This window comes from Brachycentrus maculatus, unplaced genomic scaffold (assembly GCF_059751285.1).
Source record: "Brachycentrus maculatus isolate JH-2025_06_01 unplaced genomic scaffold, ASM5975128v1 h1tg000257l, whole genome shotgun sequence".
In the NCBI taxonomy this organism is placed as follows: Eukaryota; Metazoa; Arthropoda; class Insecta; order Trichoptera; family Brachycentridae; genus Brachycentrus; species Brachycentrus maculatus.
Window position 1 is genome coordinate 641,709 of NW_028281008.1, and position 25,692 is coordinate 667,400.

A 25,692-nucleotide genomic window follows, 5' to 3' on the forward strand; every position below is an offset into this window, starting at 1 on the left:
CATCCGTTTTTTCATGCTAACCGGACTGCCGGACGGTAAAATTCCGTGCAGTGCACAAACGCCTTAACCCGATGTGTTTACGAATCGACGAACGGAATGTACAATAAACTAGTCACGTTTGTTGATAAGTGTTTTTTCCTATACGAGAGTTACTGTTCCCGCTGGTGACTAGTGACGAGGTGGAAGGAATGAAGCTATGAAGTGTATCTAGATAAAAATAAATTACCAAGATGTATTGAGGAAACAGTGTCACATAATTCTCCTTGCGACGGAACTCCGATTGCCGCAAAAAACGCGTTATACGAGATGTACGACTTGTGCTTGAAGTTTGAATAGCTCTTCCAATTGCATTCATGACTTGCAAAAAGACATTAGTTTCTTCTTTTTATATGAGGCGTGTTATATATGTTTCCCTTTTTAAAAAAATCATAGTAAATAATGTTAAAAATAATAAAACATGTCTCCGTCAAACCAGTTTTTATTTTTAATCAAATTTTTATTTTTAATCATATTTTGCTTGTATTTTGAATGTCGAATAATATTTTATTCCTAAACCGGATTGTATTTTGAATTTCGAATTATTTTTGTCCCAAAACCATATTCCCTTTCGAATCATATTTTGTCCCAAAACTAGCTTTCATTTCGAATCATATTTTGTCCCAAAAGCAGCTTTCATTTTGAATCATATTTTTTCCCACACCTTCCATTTTTATTTTTAATCATTTTCGTCCTAAAACCGGCTATCATTTCGAATTTCAAGTAATTTTTATTTCAGCTATTGTATTATATTTTTTATGTATTACATTTGTTTCAATATACAATACTTAAAATCATCATCAGATTTTAACAACTAGCGATATTTACCAACTAAATGCAAAATTTAAAAATAAATTCAAATGAAAACTCCATTCAATGTCGACAGAACCAGATGAAGCCATTTTGGGTAGTAAGGCTTGGGAAAAAATATCAAGTAGGTATTAAGACCTACTGGATAGCACGCATATGAAGTGTAGAGACCCAAAATTGTATGAGGCTTTAGGATAAGGATTGAATACGTATTATTATAACAGTAATGTTGTTATTTCAATGCTCCAATCATCAGGAATGATGCAATGAGAAATCAAATAATAATGAACCAGAAGGAAGACAAAATGAACCTCCTGAAGGGAATAATTCCGAACTAAATTGCAAAGGCCGTATTGAGAAGGCATTTTATGGTTCTATAAAGCATCTCCATAGTTAATTTAAAGCAAGTGCCTTCAATAAATGAAGTATGACCCTTCATTAGCAGCTCAGCATCTATCAAAAGTGTAAAATATACAATGGTTAAATTAGTTAATTTAACAGGATAGTTTTAGAGAATATTAATCTCAAAATAACAATCTTTAAAATGAGAATGGGAGACAGTGGTATGCGTATGTGAGGAGAATGGAATCATCCAGACTCCCCCAAATCGCACTGTACGGCCAACTCCATGGTAGACGACTCACGGGCAGACCACCAAAGAGATGGGTGATAGCTAGGAATCGACGTCGCAGGAGGTTAATCTCTTTTAAAAACAGGCCACAAGGCCTACAATAAGAAGAAGAAGAAGAGAAGAAAATGAGAATTAATAATATTATAATATTCAGAAAGTATAAAATGAAAATTATAGAGGTGCACATTTTTTTCTCTATAAATTGATAGAGAATCCTGGAATATATCTAGATTTAGAATGTGATAATATTTCAAATATTGTAATTGCTCTATAAAATGGAGAATGAATTTCAGCGGCCGTTTTGAATTTTATAACAGAGAATAAGGGTATATGTCTAGTATGGTACAATATGATGGAATAATTTATACAATAATTCTCAATTAAGAGTGTCTGACATTCCATTAAGTAATTTATATAAGAATAAAAAATAAAATAATATTCTTCTGTTTCTGTCAAGTGTAGACATGCAAATGTTATTAACATATCGATAAAGAATTGTTTTTAGTAGTTTTAATTGAATACTTCCCAAATTATCTATGTTTATTTTGTATAGAAGATTCTAAATCGATGTAAAAACCTCTAGCTCTAACTACTTAGTAAAATATATAATGCAAGGATTTCTCCTACTTTTTAACTACCACTTAGCTGTACCCAACTACCGCAAATATCATAACGTGAGTTAATTTCTAGATGTTGATCCCTAAGTCAAAGAAATTTTTTTAATGCTTGCAAAAAGATGAGAAGTTAAATATTTGACTCACCCATCACGCCGAGCTGCTGCGGGGTCAGGGCGGGGGTGTCTCCGGCGGCGGCGGAGGCTGCAGCCCCTGTTCCTGCGAGGGACCCGGAGGCCAAGGAGAGTCGCTCGCTGAGGCCCACTGAGGAGGCCGGCCGGCGAGGACTGCGGGAAGCTCGCCCGGAACTGCCCGATACTGAAATCATATCTGCAAGACAAACATGTTAAAATATTTTTATAAATAATTCAAGAGTAATTAGGAAAGTAGCGGGCCTGGTAAAGAGTCGCGTCCAATAGAGAATTGTGGAAGTCTAAAATAGGAGGCCTTCGTTCAATACTGGACACAAGAATAAGGCTAAAGTCTTCTTCCTGGCTACATCCCAGCTTATTGTCCTGTAGACTGCTGGGGTCAGCTCTCCTCGTGCTCAGGTTATATGTCTTTCTGTCCTGGATAACGTCACCTAGGCCATTCCTTCGAATTATATTATTTTTCTGCTTCACCCATGAATTCCTTGGTCTTCCTCTAGATAACTTTCGAGGAAGATCCATTTCTATTGCCTGGTTAACTACATGTTCGGGTTCTCTGCGTCCGCTATAAGAAGAAAGCTTAAGTATTAAGTAAGTAAAGGGTAATTGTTAATTACAAAGCTAAGTGAAAAATGGATAAAATCAACCATAATGTAATTGCCATATCAATCGAAGAAAGAATCAAATGTTTAAATGTTTCAAAAAAGCAATTTGTTATACAATTAACACACTTCAGACGGGAAAGGTATTTCTACCCATTCGGTCGATTGATGGTGAAAGACGGGAAGGGTATTTTAACCTTTCGCGTCGGTCCATTTCGAAGTCAGTAAAGAAGAAATTATCCAATGTTTTTATTTGAATATTATATACCAATCTCTTTATTAAGGTCTTAACTATATGTACGTGATCAAATCCCGTGGCCAGCGGTCCGCAGGCGTAAAAAATACCCGTCTGAAATGTGTTGACTGACAGTAATATGAAAATTTACAAGACCTGCATGCAACCCATAATGCAATTAAAACAGGAACAGATACATATACAGAGGACGAAAATACATTTTTTTTGTGTAGAATATATTTATTTTAAATAATAAATAGCATATAATGGTCAAAAATAGTCATCTTCTTCTTCATCTTGTTGTAGGCCTTGAGTCCTGTTTTTAAGAGGGATTAGCCTCCTGCGATGTCGACTCCCAGCTATCGACCCGTCTCTTTGGTGGTATTCCCGGGAGTCTTCTCCCATGGGGTTGGCCGTACAGTGCGATGTGGGGTAGTCTGGATGGTTCCATTCTCCTCACATGCGCATGTTGCCTTCCCCACCTAACGACATCTTCGATTTCACATATTTCCCTGATCCTGGCATTTCTTATTATTGGTCAGGAATAGTAATTAAATTAAACATGGCTTGTGTGTTCTCTGTAGACCTCTGAACAGATAAAATCTAAGATACGAGAAAATCTAAGATATAACACACAAACACGGGTATGTGGATCAAAGATTTCACTTTAAGATAATCAAATAGAATTTTCAAGTACATTATAAATGTTTAGGTGCTGTAATTTCCATGCAAACTTGTCTCTTCAAAATATCAGATTACAATCAATTACGAAACGTAATCTGTTAGTATTACTATAATGAGTTGGGCTGTAGTCCCGGAGTTAGTATAGGTTGTAGATTCAACCCCATTCTGTCACAACTCGATTCCTATTTTCAAACACAAGCAGTTTAGGGTTAGTTGAAAATACTGTGGAATTAAAATTTACAACATTTTGAGTGTGTCCAAATAGTACCATTTTGAGTAGTGTGGTTGTCAATAATGGGTAGAATTGGTGAATGATACATGTGTGTAAAGTGATCACTTAAACCAGCCCATGACGGTCGCCAGCCCCGTGAATGCCCAGACTTCCATATTCTTCTTTGATGAGATGTCAAAAAATAATATGGAATTAAAATATTTGTTTAAATATTATATTGAATACAAATAAAAATATGTTATGTTTCTTTTTAACAAAAGAAATAATTATTTCAGGTTAGTTTACCATTGGGACTTCGAATTCCCGACGCCCGAAGGCGTTTGCTGAGAATCTTCCGGAGTTGAGGGTTGGGCAGGTTGGGGGTGCGGCGGCGAGCGAGATACTTTGCGAGGAATCCAACCACCACCACACTTACTCCCATCACACCGACACTCCAAATTACAACCTAGAAATACAAATTATTCATCCTATTAGAATAGATTGCAAATACCGTACAAAGTTAACTCAGTCACGCTGGCTATTTTTTTTTTGAGGTCAAGGGATCTTGCATCCCTCATGTCACTGCGACCATATTAGGTCTATTGTGACCTCCCTCTGTATTACAGCTCACTGCCAAGACCTACATGAGTTATGTAACTCACGACCTGTCTTGGTGGTAGGAGCTTCACCTTCTCGGAGTCCAGTAGAGGTCCTCCAAGGATGTGACTTCGTTTGTGAGTGAGTGTGTCACGATTGTAGGGAATGTGGATTGGCGTTTCGTTATCCTACATAAAAAATCTGCATACTGGGGAGTCATGAAGTCCAAATTTTGTCATATGTTTCCTCAGTCTGCAGTGTCCTGTCAAGGCCCTGGTTAGGATCCTTATTTGTTTTTTGCTAAGCTTTATAGCTTCTGTGGTGAATTTCCGCGAGTACCCTGTGATCAGTTCCTTTGCATGTGTCATCCCTGAGCTGTTGGACCAGATCTCTTGGCTCTTGTCTATGGCCCAGTTAGCTACTTGCATTGTGTGATAGTACAGGTAGATAGTAAGGTAAGCTAGGCACTACTTACTAGGGTAGGTAATAGAAGTAGGTATAAAGTAAGCTGGTACTACTTCGTAAGGTAGATAGATGCACTGATTTTCTGCCTATATGGAAGGCACGCCCCTGACAGACCTTACTGACAAGTAATTTAATTTACTGATAATAATAATATCATTTTTATGGCAAGGTGTGGCTACCTAAACACATCATTTACAGACTAATATCGGTAACAAGACTGTCAGAGAAGTTAGCACCATGTGGAGACTTATTATTAGTGCTTGCTTCATGTTTACCAAGTTTCGGATTAATTTAAGTTCGTCTTAATATACAGGATCTCGAGCAATATGACATACTAAAGTTTATGATTGATATTTTATATTGAATAAATAAACAAAGCACCACTAAATAAATACAAAGTATGTTACATTGAATTACTAAAAATAAACATAAAATTTAAAAAGGGTTCTAGACTCACAAATAATATTTTTTTCATAAAATAATTATTTGATTGAAAAATTTACTAACCTTTTGCGATGTTGTTATATTGATATCCCGGTATGTTACGAATTGGCGCCATGACTGAACTTTACCAATGAACGGACTGAGTTGAGCCATTAGTGACATGTTAAATTACTAGATTAATTTACCGTATTTATTATTATTTTAACAAACTTATTTATTAAATTATCGGATTCTGACAGTTCTTTGAAGGTTAGCTGTCATTCCAAAATTAAGTAAGGGTTCTAAGGTAATAAGACACCGACACAAAACTTGGCAAACTGTTAAAACTGATAGAAATTGTAGTGTATTAAAAAATTATTATGTTGTTATTGCACATTTCAACAATTAAAAATACAAAATTAAATATTCCCGGCAAATAGGGAATTTGCATAGATATCTCGTATCCCAAATCCACAATAAAAGCATAGATCTTAGGATTAGATTGTAAAGTATTGTAGAGTAACTGTCAAAATGACAGTAATGATAGGTAGGTGTTTATTTTATGCAATTATATATTTTTAGTAATGGTATAACCGTATAAAGTGTTACCATCCGTGTCTAAATACTGAGTGACGTTTATTATCTCCCTCTTTTCAAAAAGTCATATTTTTATAGTAAATAATAGGTATGAAGTCTACGTAAAAAATATAGTTATGGATGCACAAGATGATTCTTTCCCATTGGAATCTTTTCAAAACACCGTAGATGACCTTCCAGATGAAGTGCTCGAGTTTATTCTCGGATTTTTACCACCCTATAAAGATTTACAGGATTGCATGTGTGTTTCCAAAAGATGGTATATTTTATCCAAAAGTAAGATATTTCTTTTCGAAATTTAATTACTTTCATTTATTATTCGGGAAGTTAACGCGTTTTTTTTTCTTTCAGATGTCATGCGAAAAACAGCCAATGATTTATATAGAGCTATATCAGATTTCAATATAAGATGGAGACATATTACCCCTGTAGATATGGCACCCTCTATCACGAAGCGTTTTTCTCACGCAGCCTGCGTTCATAAGAATTCAATGTTTATATTTGGCGGATGTACAACTAACTCGACAGCTTTCAATGATCTGTGGCGCTTCGACCTGTCGAAGAGACAGTGGATAAGACCTTTGACAACGGGAGCGTACCCGACGCCCAAAGCTTACGCATCTCTGATCTGTTACAAAGACTCTTTGATTTTATTCGGCGGTTGGACTTATCCGTCACTTTCTCAACACTACCAAGATTGGACAATGTTTAATGAAATTCACTTTTATAATATTAGGGCAAATCGGTGGAATCTTATGAACTCAACTAACAACCCGCCGCCTATGGCCGGGCATTCGGCTATGATCAAAGATGACAACATGATTGTTTTTGGCGGGCTGTACAAGCCGACCTTGCAATCGAGACTACAATGTTCCAACGAGGTCTGGACCCTCAATCTCAAAACCTTCGCTTGGACTAATCAGCCGACGGCAGGTCCCAAGCCGTGTCCGAGGTACGGACAGTCTTTGATCTCGCTGACCGCTGACAGCTTGATGATCTTGGGCGGAGTGCAGGCTCTCCAGAACAAGTGTGTGTACAGCGATGCTTGGGTTCTCAAAATGGAGGGCCCCGTTTGGAAATGGTTCGAGTTGACTGTAAAGAATAAGGAATGGTCTGCTGGGAATATCTGGTGTCATCCCGCTGTCAAGGTTAGTATATCAATTTATATTCATGAATGTTTTCTACTTATTATCCTTATATTTCAATTAATAATGTTACACTTCAGTAGGCGCTGTTTTCATCTTCAAAATTGTGGATACTTCTGTCACGTGTATTTACTTCACTTAATTCATTAACACTACAATTTTCATGTGACGATTTTGAGTGATCCTTCATTTTTGCTGCCCAATTTTAATACATAACTGATAAAAGTCTTAACTCGAAAATCTGTTGTGATGAGGGTTAAATGTGTGAAATGAATGCATTCAGTTCCATTTGAATTGGATACCTATGGAACGTTCTAGGCCTAGGTGTTTTGCAGCTACTTATTGTTCAATGCGCATTGCACACTAAACAATAGTTATTTATTAATACATTTATTCTTTCATATTAATATCACATATATTTTTTTGTAGGTCGGAGACAAAATTGTTAGTCTTAGTCGTAATCAAAATGGTGGTAAGCACCCTGTGACCTCGGCAGTTAGAATGGCAACGGCTGAGCAAAGAGCTGCAAATAATTCTTTATCGCAAAGAGTAGAACAAAATGTCAGGAGGCCCTTGGACAGAGATAACAATGTTAATGGACAAAGAGGTTCCCTGCCACACAGACGCACTAACGGAATACCATGCGGGAACCAAGCTCAAAATGAAGCCCTAAAAGAAGCCGGTCCAAGCGGAATGAACTGGAACAACGGCTCTGTTAGATTAAAAGAAAATAATGATAATAAAGATAAAAATACAGTCAATTGTGATGTTCCCAAAAATGTTGACAATGAAATTACTGAAGCCAAAGTTAATAGAATTGATAGCAGCCCTGAAGAAGAGGTACTCCCAAATAGTCGCATTTTCCCTAAAAGACCCGGTAAAGGTGTTCCAGGAAATAAGGTAAAATTATACAAATCTATGAACTTTATCTGTTTTAATTGATGATGGGACTAATCGAGTGATTTTATAAACTTTTGATTGGCAGTCGAGTTATCCTATTACATATTTTGATTTATTATTGAAGAACTCATTTGATTACGAGATAATTGAAATAAAAAGAATGATCGTCCTTGGAAAACAAAAAAAAACTATAGATCGCATTGAGAATTGAAAAAAGTTACATTGCTATAAAGCCAAGGCAGTAACCTTGTTTTGATAACTACACCATTAGTTATCAAATACTTATTTGCTACAACTGATTTTAACCTTGCATAATTTAGTTTCATCCATGAGACTGTTAAAACTGATTTTTTACTCTGAGGTATATAAATGAAGATAAGTATTGAAATAATACAGCCAAATTGTATTGATATTAAACTAATTATAATTTGAAATCAATTTTTCTTTAAAAAAATTGAAACAATTTCTGTAAATGTTTTTCAGTTCATGATGAGTGGGGCCAAAATAGTTCGTAAATTTGTTGAACTGGATAAATACAGAATGGCTGCTTTCTCTTGCGATGCACCCCTTCCACCTCCCAACCATCTCATGAACCCGAGGAGAGTAGCCGCCCTGGAGCACCTGGCAGGAACGCGTCGAGAGTTGAGGCAAAGACAAGAAAATGCCCAGGTCGCCGCTTCAGTTACCAAAACAATACGTAGAAACACTTTGGCCATACATGTTTTGGATATATCTTCGGTTTTGAATGATAATGATTACTCTTCTGTTTCATGGATGTGCCCCCGGGAAGATGAAATAAAAGGGGCGCCGGAAGAGTTTATTATGTATACACTTGTCAGAGGAAACGGCGAACTTATCATGTTCGGTGGAGTCCATAATGATGTGAATCTCATCAATAATCACACGTCATCTCCTCAATATTCTAATTCTTTACATTTCATCACACCTCCTAGGGACATCATATAATTATTGTTTTAGCTAGATCTTTCTTTATTTGTGTATAATGTTACGCATGTCAAAAATATGTAAAGCTTTATTAATTTATGAAACAATGTACACTGATGATACTATCGAATTAAAATATAAACTTCTGGAAATGTTCGAATTCATTTTTTTCTCTCTCAATAAAAGAATGTCAGATTCCTTGCAAGGGATGTTACGAGAATCCACTTAGCTGAAAATGGCACCCCAATTGAGCGCTGCAATATGATATTTTCATACATATTTAATTTCATACATTTATTGGATGAACATAAATTTATAAATATGTATATCATTCATATGTAGAGTTTATGGTTAAAAAAAATGCATGGAAAATATTACATATACTATTTATCTTCCTTAAATCTGTACCATAACAAATGGTAATGTTTTGCACTTTACAAATATAACTTGAAAACAGTAGACACAGCTTTCTAAAAAATAATATTTAGAACTGCCCGGTTAGTAAGTCAGGCCTCGCATTGAATGTTAAATAGTTTGTTTTTAATCGTAAAGTTTTGTTAAAGTTAAAATAAAAATGGTTTGATTTTAAATTTATTTTGGACATTCTGGTTGTTCTTAAATTACATAGTGTCTTAAAATAAATGGGTCTTAGGATTACATATGAAAAATTGTAGTTTTTAAAGAAATGTAAAAAAAACATGCCCTTCGGCTACAAAAACATATGATGCTGTAAAATTCAAAAGTTCACGTAACAAAATATGTGTAATGAAAATTTTATTCAGTATCCTTCGTCTGCGCGAGACTGCCAAATACTTTGGCTGGGACAGTTTGCTTTTCGATGGGTACTTCATCGCCACTGTCATCAGATTCTTCATCATCATCTATATTTATTTCATCTGGATTGACAACCCTAGTTGTATCAGTGCCATCTCTGTTTTGGCCTTGGGTCTCCCCTCTAACAAACATAATATTTCCACCCTTAGGAGCTGTACTCGGAGCTAACATTTCAGCCGCCTTCGCTTCCAACATGCGCATGCCATCTTTAGCACCAGGCGCCAAGTCTGCCACAGTACCTGCCGATTGACTGGCAGAACTTAACATCTGGGCAGACATCATGTTGACTTGTGTATTGTACGTAGCTTGCACGCTACGTTTTATTCTCAGCATTTCCCGCATTGTTTCCTCATTTCCGTGTCTTACTTCAAATTCTTTCCAAGTTTGCCAAAATTCATTGGTAACTCTGGGATCGCACATTTGACTACAGTGGGCGTAAATAGCTCTGGCTCTGTCGATTTCGCCCAATTTGGTTTCCATCTCTGCAAACCTTTGGCACATCTCTCTCGATTGACCTTCTTGTAGTACTTCAATGGCTTTCTCGTAAATTTGACGTGTTTTTGGAACTCCATATATTTCTGCAGCTTTTTTAATATAAATGTTAAACATTTCGAACATTTCTTGCGGCGGGACACTGCTGGCTGCTCTCTCATACACAGCCATCGCGTGCCTCGCTAATCCGTGTTCCTCTTCTAGTTTGGCATAAAGTAAATATAAGGTCTTGGCAAATTCGGGGGGACAATTCTCTAGGCACTGTTCAAACAAATCCCTGGCTCTTTCTAATTTTGTGCCTCCGTATCGTTTTAAAAATTTAGTTAAGTAGGTATTCCAAATATCATAAACATTTGGCCACTTGAACTGAGCTATTCCTTTCTCGTAAGCTCTAAAAGCTTCTTCGTAATAATTGTGTTCCTCGAGGAATAGTCCATAATTGATTATAATTTGCGGAGTAGCTATTTTCAAATCTATGATATGGTCGTAGACCGCTTTACAAGATTTATAAGTACCGAAGCTTTCTTCTAGGTCGGCATACATGGACCAAACTTTGAGTGACTTGTAAAGTCTCATTTGGACAGTTTCTGTGTCATCGTGATAAGCCACTTTTCTGGTAGGTAAAACAGTAGCCTTGTGCATTAATTTTAGAGCCTCTTCATAATTTTCATGGCGTATTTCCATTTCTGCCCATTCACACCACACAGATGCCAAGTCGTCCACCTTAATATAGGCCACTTGTGTCGCTTTATCGAAAACTAGCCTAGCGTCTTCAATTTGATCATTTTCTTCGTAAAACTTGGCAAACGATACCCATAATGTGAAAAGTTTTCCCACAGACAATTTAGGATCTACAGTTTGGACTGCTTCCGTGTAAGTATTGATGATTTCATGGGGATTTCCTTCGTGCAATTTGACCCTTTTATGCCATTCGGGAACATTGTGAGGATTCTGTCGGAGAAGAACTGAGTTCAGAAGCAGTAATCTCCTTTCCATCAAATATTCAAATCGAGATAATCTCAGTTCCAAGTCTATTTCTTCATCTTCAGTAGGTGTAGGGATTTTAGCTACTTCTTGCATTCTTTTATTCAAACTTAATTCCTCAAATTGCGCATATGCATCAAATACTTGCGTAAAGTCTCTAACAGTAGTGACTGTTTGAATGGCTTCTTCATAAATATCTCTAGCTCTATCGAACAATCCACTTCTAACGTAGTAATCTGCCAGAGAGTTCCACAGGTGACCCAACTGGTCCGTGTACCTCCTCAATCCTCCTCTAATGATAGCATCCACATTTAGAGTGTGAACTTTGTCGGGGTTTTTAGAAATCAGTTCGCATAATTCATTCCATAATTGATGATTTGATTTTCCATGCTTGGATTGAAAGTTTTCATTATCGACAATTTGGGCCAGTTTCACAGCGGCATCATCCAATCGGTCGATAGCTATCAAATATTCGATATATTCTTCGGCATTTTCAGGACACAACTTGAGGTATCTTCTGAACACTCTGACTGCTGTCTCGTGAACATTATGCTTCCGTAAAAATTCCAAATACAGAGGCCATATTCTGTGATGCTGAGTTATGGGCAAAGCTCTCAGGGCTCGATCGAATGCTTTGCGCGTTGTGGTTATACGACATTGATTTGTGAGGAAAACACAATAATCCATCCAAATTCTGGGCATTTTGTACATAAAAACTAATGATCTTTCAAATACATTATTTAGTTCGTCATAATCGGGATCTATAATGCACTTTCCCTTCATTTGAGCTCGTCTCACTTTCAGGTAATTGTACCAAAGTTTGAATGACCCGGGTAGTTCTTTCAAGGCCCTCTCGTAGATCATATTCATCGCATTCTTGGGTGCCCCTTTCTTATGTTCTATATACCTCAGCCAATGCTTAACTGAAAATGGATTCCTTAATATCTCCTCTTCATATGGCAAATCGTCTTCATTCTGAAAATGATAAAAGCATTTCAAAATTTATAATACACCCATTTTCGTTATACACATGGTAGTGCAAACATTTTTTTATTATCTGTCAAAACGTCAGTATATTCATCAACAATGTAATAATATTTTTTACCAAACAGAATGTAAAAAAATATAAAGGCGTAGTGAAATTTTATGTGCATGTGAAAAATATTGATACAATAGTTTAGTGGCATGTTGAGGAGGATTACAAAAATAATGCTATGGTAAACAAAATTACTGATTCGAGGAAACCAGGATTATCGTAAAAAAGCAATTAAAAATGGTTTGTCATTTTGAAATAGCAGATGTTATGTTAGCTCGTTTTAAGAGATACATTAATAACGTAAACAACCAAAACGTTATTACAACGTATGAAAGTTAGTTTGTCAAGAGGAAACTAGTGATAATCGAATACTTACAAATACTATATCAATTTCGCTTTCTTCGAGGGAAGGCATTTTAACGATGTTTTCACGGAAAGGTAATAGGAAAAATATTACATCCGTGAATCGAAGTCCGGCAGAATCACGGCAGGATAGTTGACATTTGAGTCAAATTTGTATTTTGTCGGATATTCCACAGACTAACTAATTTATATAGATATTCTATATTGACAGTATGTACCAAAGACTATATACGCTAGTACAGAGACAATAAGCGTCGAAGCAGACGTCAATTTTCTGGACTCGGATATTTCACGTACAACGTGAGCGTGGGTGGATTATTGTGCGCAATAGGTACATCAGAATGAAAACGATTTGTTAGTGATTTTGGATACCATATTGTAAATCCTAGGTTCAATCCCAAGGGGAGTCGAAATAAATATTGTAATTTTAAAACTTTTATTTTTTTGCAATAGCACCTTGGATTGAGCGTGTGACGTTTGGTGTGGACGGGAGCAATGTTATTACTACTGACCCTTATCTGCACCAAATGAGGCACAGGGCACTGCATCAAATTAAAATCATGTTTTTTTGATGGTTAAATATATGAAGGTCCAGTGTTTTATAAAAAAATATTTGAGTTAAAAAACAATTATTTACGTATTAATTGTTAAATCAAACACAGATTTTTTTGAGCCCACTAAGTTGTATTTTATTGTTAAAAACACGTACAATTAATATTGTGACAATTATTTCGCCTTGTGATGGCCAATGTCAATTATTTAATATAACACTAACTTTTAATTACAGTCGAACTCGGTTATAACGAGAATGAAGGGACCGACTGAATTTGCTTACTCGTTATAACCGTTCCTCGTTATATCCGAGATTAGGTTTTTTTTAAACATACCTATCACAATAAGTATGTTATCTGGAATGGTCACATAACACAATATGTCGCAATTAAAACAAAATTCATACAATTCACCCACTATACACATGTCATATTTTTCGGTTAATCCAGTTTTCCTATAAAAATTGGAAAATCTTGTGCTGCTTGAGTACAAAACCATTGTAAGAGTTTCATCAAAATTCGAGCGGTCACAGTTAAAAAAATTCCAGTTCGTGATGTTCTTTTTAAATGCAAATCAAAATATAATATTGACACTGAGAATGATGAAAGCTTTTTTTAAACTTTCGTTTCTTATCAACATTTTTTCGCGCCATGTTCTATTTCACGAATAATTTCCGCCTTTTCACGAATTGAGAGACACTTTTTATTATTAGTAGAAATGTTGATAATCCGAGGGTTTGTTTTTATTGACCTGCTCTAGGATTGATCTGAAATTCTCCACCTCGTAATATTTCTATGTCCATAGTTAGCATAGAACATACAAAATATGGAAACTATCGTTAAAATCTACGAAACAAGCATGACATTCAAAACTACAAAAAAGTTATTTATTGGAATAATCTAGGTCCATACAGACATGATAAAGCTTGCAATTTGCAACATCCAATTTAAACCCATATGCGTGAAACCTTTTTTTTTACTGTCGGTGTTAACACCAATTTAGTACTTAGAGTCATAAACGTAATCCAATGCCAGCAGCAACGGTCTAATTGCCCGGTTGGATTTTATTGCTTAAGGTCGAAAATGTTTTAAAACTTCCAAATATTTACAACATTCAAAAAAATGCGATCTCTTTTTGCTCACTATAGCCGAGAAGTTGCTCGTTATAACCATGAATAAATGTATGGAGAAAATGCAGTATGGAGAAAACCAGAAGCCAAAATTTCAAACATTGTTTCCTCGTTATATTCGAGATCTCGCTATAACCGTGCTCGCAATGACTGAGTTCGACTGTATTTTCACCTCCCTTGAGAATCAAACCCGAGACCTTTAGAAAGGTAGTCAATGTCTTAATAAATACACTTAGAAGGCATAAAGTTACAATATTGAAATACAAAAAAAAGATTTCTTAATATTTCCGAGTGCTGGGAGCATAGTTTTTATGTTTGATACCTGCATTCCGAATTATGAAAGAGGAAAGTTGAAAACGTCGGCGTATTATCTGGGTGTGCTGGGGTCATTTTCGTTTTTGCTGAATGGAAGATATTTCAATTAATTTTCTTAGGAATATAAATATGTGCTGCGTGCCGCCACGTGCTCTGTGCCCCGGAAATCGAAACCAGAATCGAATCGACTTGTATGCTCCTTTCTAAACGAATTGTGTATTGTCTATGATTAGCGGTCTCAGCTAATACTTGTCTATGGGTTTTTAATGTACGCTTTGGAGCTTTTTGCCTTGTTGACGTTTCTTCGAAAATCATATAGGAGTCAGTTAATGTAGCGGGAATATGAAGGGTATATTAGGATATTTACGAGGTTTTATTGGACTTCGTGATGATGAAATTATTCCCGTCTGCACAAAAAGGAACAGGTATTCTAACTGTTGTTAACTTCACTCTAGTTCCACTGTTATGGCGGCAATATTTTGTCTTTCTGTCTGTATTTGACGATGCCGACGTTCAGGATTCAATTGAAGAATGCTAGCAGTTTTTGGAAGTTTGTTCAATTGTGATCGGTAATGAATTAACCATTCCTATATTATTTCATTTCAACACGTATGTTTAATATTTTAGAGAGCAAGATGACGATCCTCCTGTCATGAAAAAGTACAAAACTGTCACCAATCATTTTCCAAAAGTCGTCATGCCGTCTGATGGTGAGTCTATGCAAAAGTGATCGATATTATGAAATAGTAGTTCTTGTTCCGGATTCTTTAGTGTTGTTGATACGCTTTATTTTTTTAGAGGATGAATGGACGGCGCCAAGGAGAATTGCGAGAGCCCCTCGCACTAGATACATTCCGATAACTAGAGAAGATGATGTAGCTAGCACGTCTACTCCAACCGCAAATAAAAAACTTCCAAAAATATATGACTTCCCCGAATTTTCTAAATCATTCGGGCAAGCTAGTACGAGCGGGATTACATATAATAGATCAAGATTATCGCAGTCAATGGGTCGATCAGAAGCACTCGCTTCATCCTTCGATGTTCCAGTGTCAAGATTAATGGGAAAGTTGTCATCCCATATGTCCAAGGCCGAGTTAGAGAAAAGGGCAGAAATAGATGCGGAATATCAGAATAGATTCCTCAATGTGTCCACCGCTAGTAGCACACGCTTTCACGCTGCACAAAATGAATATGAAGAGGTATTTTGTCTAAATGTGAAAATAACTTCTAAGTGGAGTTATTTTTACATTTTGACTTTATAGTTGTTGTTTTATTATATACTTTCTATACAATTGTTCATAATCTGCTGTTATAATTTTCAAAGTAGAATTGTACAGTTTGTGGGAGATTATAATTTGTAATAGAATGACTTCCAAGTTGATTTGCTAGTTGGAGCCTTATAGCATTGTACTTGCAGATAGTGGAACTATTCCTTCATTAGCACTACTATCTAAAATAGAATTTGATGTATTTTTGGAAATACTCTCGATAAAAATATCGCTTTCTTTCTTTCTTGCGCCGTCTTATTTCAAAACCGTGAAAAGAGAATCAAATGCAATTGATATTATTGTTGTGATTTTTAAAATGTTTTTCGTTTCCTTTCAGGCTAACAGCAACAAAGTTACGAGAGAGAGGAAATTCTTTAAGTCGAAGGTGTCTCCTAAGGAGGCTAATCAGGAAGTTATTGTTTTATCAGATTCGGAGGATTACGATTTGATCGTATTAAAAAGGCCAAAATCTGCCACTAACAACCATTCTAAAAAATATAGTACGGATTATGCCGATCTCGATGAAGATGTCGATGATGTAATTGAAGAGGCTCCGTGTACACGGTGTAAACCCAGACTATCCGATACGGGAAGGTCTTACCTGAGATCTGGTTCTCCTAAAGAATCGAGGCTGAGTTTGGGTCGTTTTAAAACTCCTCTTACTTTGAGCAAGGCGAAGATATTGTATTCGAATACTCCATTTTGGAAATCGCAAAAATCTGGTGCCAATCCCATCAGGTCCTCTCAGAAGCGGGCGGGCGCGATGCATCTGTCCGATACGAGAAGGAGTCTCATCGAGAAGTGCGTCAGGCTCGATGACAAAAAGCGGTACGAGGAGTTAATACGACTATCGAGCTCCGGCTTTTCCAGAAAAAAACCAACTTCTTATCAAGAATTGTCGGAAAATCAGCAACGAATCAAAGACTTGACATCATCCATAAATTTAAGCAATTCTCAAGATCTGCACGATGACTCCGAGGTCGGTCAAAAAATGCAAAATGGAGTTGTAGATGTCGATTCTACGGAAGAACCCGGCGTTACGGTTGTCCTCTCGGACTCCGACCCCGAGCAGGCGGTGTCCACCGATGACACCTCCACATCGTCTTCCGTACGCATACTCCCGACAAACTCTCTGCTGCAGGCGTTCCAGAAGCGGCCCACTGTCAGCAGCAAGTGGATGGAAGAACTCAATAGGAGATATCAGAATATTCAAATTGAAAAAAAGCGGGAAGAATCTGACTGCATTGTCGTGTCGGCGACGCAAAGCGAAGTCAATCGTGAATTGTCAATAAGGAAGAAAACGTGCGCCATTAAATACGACTTGACAGATGAACCGGAAATAGTACCGGAAGTTCCTTTGCCAGAGTTGTCGGAAGAGCAACAAAAAATTATAAATAACGCTTTGAGGCCCAATCCTTCCAATCAAGTGCTCATTGAGAAATTCAACATAAGCATACACAGGTAATTACATTATTGGACTTTTACATTTGTGTAGTAGTATATCATCAACTAACCGATGACCCTCTTTCTTTGTACGTCGCACAGCTCCGAGCATTGCTTCAGATACAAGTTCAAATACCTCACAGTTCCTGGGCACTATTTTCATAAAGGAGTCACTTGTACGGATACATATTATGATATCTTAATTATTTTTGGATTCATTAACACAACCACTGTCTGGGATATTATTGATTCAGACATGTTTTATACAGGGACATAATATCTTTTCCTGCCATATAATTCTTGAGTTTTACATTTCTGAATGAATGACAAGTATTGAACTGCTGTAGCAGTCTTCGCTGCGAACATATTGACTGTATTTTTTTTGTAGTATTAATAAGGTAGTTTTATGAACTGAGAAAGGTTGCTGTTGAATTTGTTGGCCAGTGACTCGTGTAAACAGGGACGCTGTGTTGTACTCGTCACAATATATTGCCACAGATTGCAGTAATGTCGTGAACCATATATGGCACTTACCACCAACTAAAAAATACTGTAGTTTTAATTTGATCACTGCAAAGAGTATAACTGCATCTCCCATATGTAATACAAAATTTAAAAATATTAATTTTGTGTTTTGAATATTGAAAGCATTAACTTTGTGGATCATCTTGATATATTATTTCGAGAAATAAAAATACTTTGTGTTCTGATCCACTCACATTATGCACTTATATTATTATTTCGAGAAATAAAAATACTTTGTGTTCTGATCCACTCACATCCACACACAAATGTGAGTGGATCAGAACACAAAGTATTTTTATTTCTCGAAATAATATATTTATTTTGCTTTAAAAAATGGTAATATCTTAATCCACATTTTCAGCGATTGACTTGTCATAATTTGAAAACAACAATTTCACATCCATGTTGGTATTTCCTCCACAGACGAGATATTCAGACTTTGTCTGGACTCAGTTGGCTGAATGATGAAGTCATCAATTTCTACATGAATTTGATAATGGAAAGATCGCAGAATAGCAAAGATTTACCCAAGGTTTACGGAATGAATACTTTCTTCTACCCAAAACTTATGCAGTCCGGCCATTCAGGACTCAAGAGATGGACACGAAAAGTAAGATTTATTTAACATAGTATATTTGCATTTTGTATTTGACTCAACTCACTATATGTTTTTAAAATTTGGTAGAAGATTGGTAGACCTTCGAAACGGATTGTTGAAACACATCTCTGTAAACTTTCACTTAGATACATCACACTTATGAATTGATCAATTAACATGATACATATTAATGGCTTTTTGTAAAATACAGACTGATTATAGCTAAACTATTAGTTTTAACCGAAATCAACACAGTTTATTTTAATGAATATATTTTTTAAATCCGTTTTAACATAATAGGTTTGTGTGGAACTTTTTTTTATTAATAAAAAAAAAAAAATCCTATAAAATAATATACTAAAGAATACATATTACGTTACTTAATTTCAAACGTTTATAATCTCTAAAATAAATGTAAGTAACATTTCTGTCTAAATTTTCAAGGCATTCATTGATTTAGAAAAAAATCTTTTTGATAGCAATCATACTGCAAGAAATATGGCTGACATCCTTGTGCGGTACATACCTGAATGAAAACGTGGGAATTTCAGTGACACCGAAACAATGCATACTATACTCCCAGTTGGGTTACATACAATTTCTTTGCATTTGATTTATTGTTAAATGTTAATCTTTTAACAATAAATCAAATGCGAAGAAATGTTAGTATGCTGTTAATTTGAGTTAATGTAAATTTTGATGTGTCATTGCATCATTCGCACTCGAAAGAGAACATGTTGCTAAGTGCAATGCAACTTTGCAAGCAATCAGAACCTGAAGGCAATAAATCCTTTCTCTGCGCAAGAAAACGTTCCACATCTACAGTGTACATTGTTCAGTATTGCATTTTTGTGCAATTTTGTAAAAAAAGAGCAATATAATGGTTTTATGAAAAGACAGACTAATTATAGCTTAACCATTAGATTAAAAATATCTTTCTAATCCCCAAAATTGTTAAATGATTTTGAAATTTGTTTTTATTACATAGGTTGATATATTTGCGCACGATCTTATGCTGATACCAGTCCACCTGGGTATCCACTGGTGCATGAGTATTATCGACTTCCGGAAGAAAACCATCAAGTACTTTGACAGTATGGGAGGGAAGAATATAGATTGCTGCGACGCGTTGTTAAAGTATTTACAAGATGAGAGCATAGACAAGAGGAAAGAAAATATGGACATAGCTGGTTGGGAAAAAGAATGTGTAAAGGTAATGCACATTTTAGTTTTATTTATAAAAGCGTGTCTTTGGATACCAATGGTTTATCAGTGTCCCTTTGGTACCTTTTATGAAACCTAAAAAAGATTTGGATATTTCACTAAAAAACGTTGCTAAATTACCTGTTGATTTGATATATCGCTCATTCCTTTCAACAACGTCATATATCAAAACACTTGATTTTTCAGGAGACCATTATTAAAGTTTAAAAATATAATAAAATGTATTATCAAGCTACTTATTGAACTTTTTAAAGTGCCACAGATCTTTTTAGGTAAAACCTGAATGTTTTTTCTCCATTTGAAAAATATTTAGTATATGTACTTAAAAAAAAAATTACACAATACCTTTTCTTCAAAATGCAAAAACAACACTTTCTGCCCTGTAGCGGGTAAATATTAAGTTAAAAATATGCCGCTTTTGCTGGGATATAGTACATTTTCTGGGCATTCCGAAAACATGCACAACTGAACATTGACGATTTTTTATGTTGTTGAAAGGAAAGAGCGATATTCTCTATTATTTTTTAATTATAGCCAGACAGCTTTGTATTTTCATTAATTGATTCGGCAGTCACTTTGTGGTAAAATCTATCCATTTTTAATTAATGTTTTACGTAGTAAATACCACTATTTCTTAAAATCTACTGTGACACGTGTTTCGATGCATTCCGCATAATTTTTTGATGCACGGTGTTTGAAAATTTGAAAATGATGCGGAATGCATCGAAACACGTGTCACAGTAGATTTTAAGAAATAGTGGTATTTACTAAGTAAAACATTAATTTAAAAAAAAAGCTTTGTATTTTGCCTGAGGTATTCTTCCATCGGTAAAGTATCAGACGTTTTAAATTTGGTTGATCACAGTACAATTGTTGGCCCTTGTTTGCACCCTTACGCTTATTTGATGGTGCATAGGGCACCGCATCAGACTGGATCGGTGTTAACCTGACCATTAATCATACAAAGGCATATTGTGGATCACTCATGCACTTCAAATTCTCGGATCTAGGTGTAAAATATGTGATAATGGGGGACAGACAATGCGAGTAAAGGACATACCTTGTTGGGAGTGATGTTGGGGGAATAGGGAGAGGAATAGGTAGAGAAAGACGAAAGGTTTGGGAAATTATTCCATCTGTAAATAAGCACTTGAATAGGTTTATTTTGTTATTACCCGGTACTGTTACTACAAATCTCGGACGGGTTTTTTTTACGCCTGCGGATTGCTGGTGACGGAATTTTATAATTATGTGTGTTTATATTTAACACCTTAACATAGAGATTGGTACATAAAATTAATGAAAAAACATTAAATATGTAATTCCTTCTTTTCTGACTTTGAAATGAGGCCCGCGCAGAAGGTAAAAATACCCTTCCAGTCCTTAAGCACCAATCGACCAAACGGGTAGAAATACCTTTCATGCCCATAGTGTGTGTACTACAGATTCTGTTGCCACATTTTAAAATGTGAAACTAATTTACGGTAAAATGAATTTGATTGTCCCTTGGTGGTATGTAATAGAAGTTAAGTAGTATAAAATGCCACAATACAAAGGTCTATAGAATAAATGAGCACGGATGGGATACATAATGGTTTGTTTATGTTTGTGCATTGCAGGACATACCCCAGCAGATGAACGGGAGCGACTGTGGGATGTTCTCGTGCACCTTTGCCGAGTTTTTCTCGCGCGATGCCAGTATTACTTTCTCCCAGAACGACATGCCTTACTTGAGGCGGAAAATGATTTTGGAAATTGTAACCGGAAAACTTCTCATGTAAAATGTGATTTGTGAAAAAAACTTTTGAAGAAGATTCGCAAAAACAATTTACCCATATTAATACAATCGTGATGTTGTGATTAAAATGTTACATGATTATCGAATGCAGTTTGTAAGTGAAACACACCCTACGGCAATTGAACTGTTACCAATTTATATTCTGTACATAAGTTAACAGCTGATGAAGATGAAGCTGTATTTTTTTATACAAAAGGGATATGGAGGTCGAGGCGTTTACAGGGCTTACACCTGGAATTGGTTGGCTAGGACATCACTTTTTACACTGTGACATTTACCATTCTGCCCATTATTGAATGAAAAATGTTATACAGCGAATAAAGTGATGATATGACAAGTAAGTCTGCGAATTCCTTAGCTTCCATATTTTCTTAATATAAAAATAGGTGTTTTGTCTCAGTTGAGACACCTAATATATATCTACATATGAATATGATGTATGTATTACTATAAAACTAATATCTAGTTTAACATTTTCCATCACTGCGTAGTGTTATACATATCTGACTTGAAAATAAAACGACATCTTAAGTGTATGGAATGGTTTGTAAAATGTTTTGTTGATGTTTTTTCCCATGACTCGAAGGATGTTACTATTTATTTTACATCGTAGAACTTTTCTTTATCTTAATTAGTGGTTCTCTAGTCTAGATTTTTTTTAACTGTCTTATTTATTATATAAAGGTAAAAATAAACATTCGATGCGAAGTTGGGAACAGTTTGTTGACAGACGGGTGAAATGAAAATGTAGGTTTTGCTATAATTTCACTTGATAACAGTTCAATTTCCGCGGGCCGTAATATATATGTGTATGTATTGATTTAATATTATTAAAAATATATGTTTATTGATTAAATTAAATTTCTTATTGAAAATTCTTATGTTAGTAATTCTATCATGGTAAAGAGAGTTTAGCATGTTTTTTTCCTAAATGATCGAGGAAGATATCGGCCTTACTCATCATGAAGCGAAAATCGCTTAATAAATTTTAATATTATTTGTACTTAACCACCAACCTTCTTATTTATTTTGAGTAAATTAACTATTGAAATTGAACAGTAAAACCTAATTTTATTGAACAATGACAATTCGCCATAATTCGTAAAATATTACAAAATTCTTGTCCCTATCACTGTTTTCATAAATAAAAAAAAACTCAATACGATTTGTAATTTGCAATAATATTTTGCTCCAAAATTGAAAATCAAAACTTGACAAATTTAAAAATAAATATTAAATCAAAACAAAAATTGTTGGTAGGCAAATTTTCTAACTAACCCGCAACCTCAACACACTGTCAGTGTCCGTAGTAAGTTAATGACCAATCACGGAGCATTGGCTTATCCACCTGGAACCAGGAAACTCCTCTTCAAAGCTTGGAATATCAGCTACTATTAATCCTTTAGTATCTAACAGCTGGTGTGAAACATACCTTAACTCTAATTTTTTACAATTCTTTTTATTGTTTTTCTAATGATTTTAACATTTTTTGTTGCTGTATTTTAATTTTTCAAGAAGTAAACAATAACAAAAAAAACATTTGAAAAAGTGATAATTTAATGAACCCAATTACTTGAAACATTTACATTCTATCTATAATAGATGAAGAAGAATATGGAAGTCTAAGTGATTGTTTTATAATTGTGTAACAGTCAACACTCTACCCATGATTGAGTACCACACTACTAAAATTTTGGGAACTCATACATATATCATAAATCTCATAACCCTTTTTGTTTGAGTTCATGGAAACCATCTATAGTTGGCAGAAGAAAGTTTTTGAAACCCAGATTTGTGAACAACAATTTGGACACACCCATAAATGTAGTTATTCATAATATCTCGAGTTTGTCCAAATTTTTGTTCACACCAAAAACATACTGTAAATAGTTATGCTATTAATTAATTTTTCATTTTGAGATAAGGTTTCAGATCAATATTTTTTTTAAATTCAAAAAGACAATTTGTAATTTATTGGATATTTGATCATGTCAAATAATTTGTCAGTTTTCCTTGTGTGGACACAATATGTGACAAATTAGTTCACGTTCTTCGCTGTTTACAATTAATACTTGGTAGATATTCTCGGTTTCTTCCAAAGCTTTCTTATATATTTTACTGCTCTTGGTTTATTTTTTATAACTGCACAATGATTAAGCCTCAACGTGGAAAATAATTCTTCTGAAAATGGCCAGCATGAAAAAAAAAATCCAATTGGTTTGGTTACTATATCAGAGGAATATCGGATTTAACATACTCTACATAAAAAAGGTTTTGAATTTCCGTTACTTAATGATCTAAGATCAATTAAGAAAGGGAATTTTAAAAATCATAAATGATTTAAGATTATTTGCAAAATTCAATTATTTGATGTTAGCAACATATCGCATCATTATGCATACACATTTGGAAATTTGGTACCAATGCTATTAAAACCAGTGTGTGTAAGTTCCCGCTTCCATTAGGAAATATGTCAACAAGGTACATAAACTCCGCAGTAACATATGGTGTGAGGTTTGCAATTCTGACTTGCGGTTAAAACAAAAGTTTTTTTAATTTTATTATATCTCCTTTATTTAATAAGAATAATACAGACTTTTATATGATTTTTTATTTTAGATATTTATTTAACATATAAAAAAAAAGTAATGACCCTCAAAGGTTTGTCAGCAGGTAGCGTAGTAAGGAAAGGGAAGGTAGATGTGAAAGACATATCACAAACAATCAGACCAATTGAAACTAAATATTTCTCGAATTCATTTTACAATTGGCGAGAATCAAACCCGTAATGCTAGTTTCGCAGTCGAGCGTCTACCCAACTACGCCACGGCGCCTATCAAACTTCTGTATGCAAACATCAATCTGAGTTTATTTTCTTATCAACTGTAGTGTTCATTGAAATAATGAAAAGTTCTGTATTTCCCATATGACCTTGTTTGCTTATCAGTTCTCATCCTTAATGATTTTCAGTGTTTATTTATATTGGGGTTTTTGTATTAATAATCGTGAGATTTTTTCACTTATCTCATTTTTTAATCCCACTAATATTTGAGCCACTGTGTTGTACTTTGCAGATCATCAATTTATACTACGATCAAAGGAAAGGTAGACTTTGCTGGTGCTGCTTCGCAGAAATCAATGGTGATCAAGTATCCTACAGGATATATCCTACACTTTCATATATAAAAGTATAATTATTATAGTGATTATAAATAGTTTGAACAGCGAAGTTTTCATAGTTGGATATACAAATGTTACGAGTGTAATTTATTTGAAAATACAAAATGGGTGTAATAAATTTGTGTAGATCATCAGTTCACAGCATATCATGTCAACAGTTCTCAGTATATTGTGTCTATAAATCATGAGGAAAACACAATGATTAAATGCGTGGAATATGATTAGACCCCGACAAGAAACATCAAGATGGATAATTAACCGTAAGTACAGTCACCATCACACGGAAAACTGGTACCGACAAAATTAGTGATTAGCCACGGTATTCACATTCTACGAGGCATAAAAATATTATATTTTTATAATTTAAAAAAATATATTTTAGAAAACTTTTTCGCTATAGTAAATGCTCAGATGTTTACGGTTAAATTCTTAATGTCAAAATAGCCGCTTCATTAGATTATCTATAGGAATCAACATTATTGGCAATCAAACAGTAATATACTCATGTCGTATTTTCTAGTTCTTTGACGTGGATAAGTAATACATAACCGCAAGCAATATATAAGCGGTTTATGCCAAAATCCATAGAAAATGTCCAAATGTAAGATCGACTAAACAATATTATAATTCACTTTTATATTGAGATTTTATCTGTGGATTCTACTGTTGTTAGCATTAGATCTTAATGCAAATTATATATGTATTAAAAAATATATTAGGCTAAGAATACATCCATTTTGTAGAATTTTATATTTTGTTTTGTATGGAGACTGAAGTTATTTTTGTTCCTTTGTATGTTGTTAATACTAAGAGTTTGCAATATTTCCAAAAAACTTGGCCCAGGCTGGGTGATTTTTGTGAAATTTTTTAAGATTTCTTGCGATCGTATTCAAATTGTGATAAC

At 34.9% G+C, this 25,692-nt stretch overlaps 4 protein-coding genes across 5 annotated transcripts in view; 2 read left to right on the forward strand and 2 right to left on the reverse strand.

Annotated features, from left to right (window-relative positions):
• Positions 1-5,941, reverse strand: part of Miga (mitoguardin) — a 149,435-nt gene extending 143,494 nt beyond the window's left edge. Inside the window, exons 1-3 of the mRNA XM_088265759.1 lie at positions 5,542-5,941; positions 4,279-4,438; positions 2,239-2,421 (exon numbers count right to left, since the gene is read on the reverse strand). Of these exons, the coding sequence (XP_088121885.1) occupies positions 2,239-2,421; positions 4,279-4,438; positions 5,542-5,640 (442 nt within the window). The 5' untranslated portion in view covers positions 5,641-5,941. The remainder of the gene's footprint in view (positions 1-2,238; positions 2,422-4,278; positions 4,439-5,541) is intronic.
• Positions 5,942-6,106: 165 nt separating this feature from the next.
• On the forward strand, positions 6,107-9,200 carry Fbxo42 (F-box protein 42). Its single transcript, XM_088265693.1, has 4 exons — positions 6,107-6,330; positions 6,406-7,202; positions 7,629-8,099; positions 8,583-9,200. Exons 1-4 carry the CDS (start codon positions 6,171-6,173, stop codon positions 9,063-9,065), a joined length of 1,911 nt encoding a protein of 636 aa, XP_088121819.1. The 5' UTR covers positions 6,107-6,170; the 3' UTR covers positions 9,066-9,200.
• Positions 9,201-9,622: 422 nt separating this feature from the next.
• Positions 9,623-12,916, reverse strand: fand (Pre-mRNA-splicing factor SYF1 fand). The gene is made up of 2 exons (XM_088265692.1): positions 12,767-12,916; positions 9,623-12,329 (listed from the first exon to the last, which is right to left on the reverse strand). The coding sequence occupies exons 1-2, from the start codon at positions 12,803-12,805 to the stop codon at positions 9,819-9,821; spliced, it is 2,550 nt and encodes an 849-aa protein (XP_088121818.1). The 5' UTR covers positions 12,806-12,916; the 3' UTR covers positions 9,623-9,818.
• A 2,080-nt stretch (positions 12,917-14,996) lies between these two features.
• On the forward strand, positions 14,997-22,144 carry LOC148306033 (uncharacterized). Of its 2 annotated transcripts, none has more exons than XM_088265717.1 (7): positions 14,997-15,299; positions 15,377-15,459; positions 15,548-15,951; positions 16,358-17,481; positions 18,412-18,598; positions 19,575-19,799; positions 21,430-22,144. In XM_088265717.1, exons 1-7 carry the CDS (start codon positions 15,253-15,255, stop codon positions 21,589-21,591), a joined length of 2,232 nt encoding a protein of 743 aa, XP_088121843.1. In that variant the 5' UTR covers positions 14,997-15,252; the 3' UTR covers positions 21,592-22,144. The 2 variants fall into 2 exon arrangements, with proteins under 2 accessions (XP_088121843.1, XP_088121842.1); XM_088265716.1 differs by having other exon boundaries at positions 14,997-15,174.
• The last annotated feature ends 3,548 nt before the right edge of the window (positions 22,145-25,692 follow it).

Excerpts from the sequence above, each read along its gene's own strand:
- Fbxo42 (XM_088265693.1), top strand. The coding sequence starts at position 6,171 with ATGGATGCACAAGATGATTCTTTCCCATTGGAATCTTTTCAAAACACC. Across the intron at positions 6,331-6,405 it reads ATGGTATATTTTATCCAAAA|ATGTCATGCGAAAAACAGCC; the intron begins GTAAGATATTTC and ends TTTTTCTTTCAG. Across the intron at positions 7,203-7,628 it reads GGTGTCATCCCGCTGTCAAG|GTCGGAGACAAAATTGTTAG; the intron begins GTTAGTATATCA and ends ATTTTTTTGTAG.
- fand (XM_088265692.1), bottom strand. The coding sequence starts at position 12,805 with ATGCCTTCCCTCGAAGAAAGCGAAATTGATATAGTATTT. Across the intron at positions 12,330-12,766 it reads GCGAAATTGATATAGTATTT|AATGAAGACGATTTGCCATA; the intron begins GTAAGTATTCGA and ends TATCATTTTCAG.
- LOC148306033 (XM_088265716.1), top strand. The coding sequence starts at position 15,092 with ATGAAGGGTATATTAGGATATTTACGAGGTTTTATTGGACTTCGTGAT. Across the intron at positions 17,482-18,411 it reads TTCAACATAAGCATACACAG|ACGAGATATTCAGACTTTGT; the intron begins GTAATTACATTA and ends TTTCCTCCACAG. Across the intron at positions 19,800-21,429 it reads GGGAAAAAGAATGTGTAAAG|GACATACCCCAGCAGATGAA; the intron begins GTAATGCACATT and ends TGTGCATTGCAG.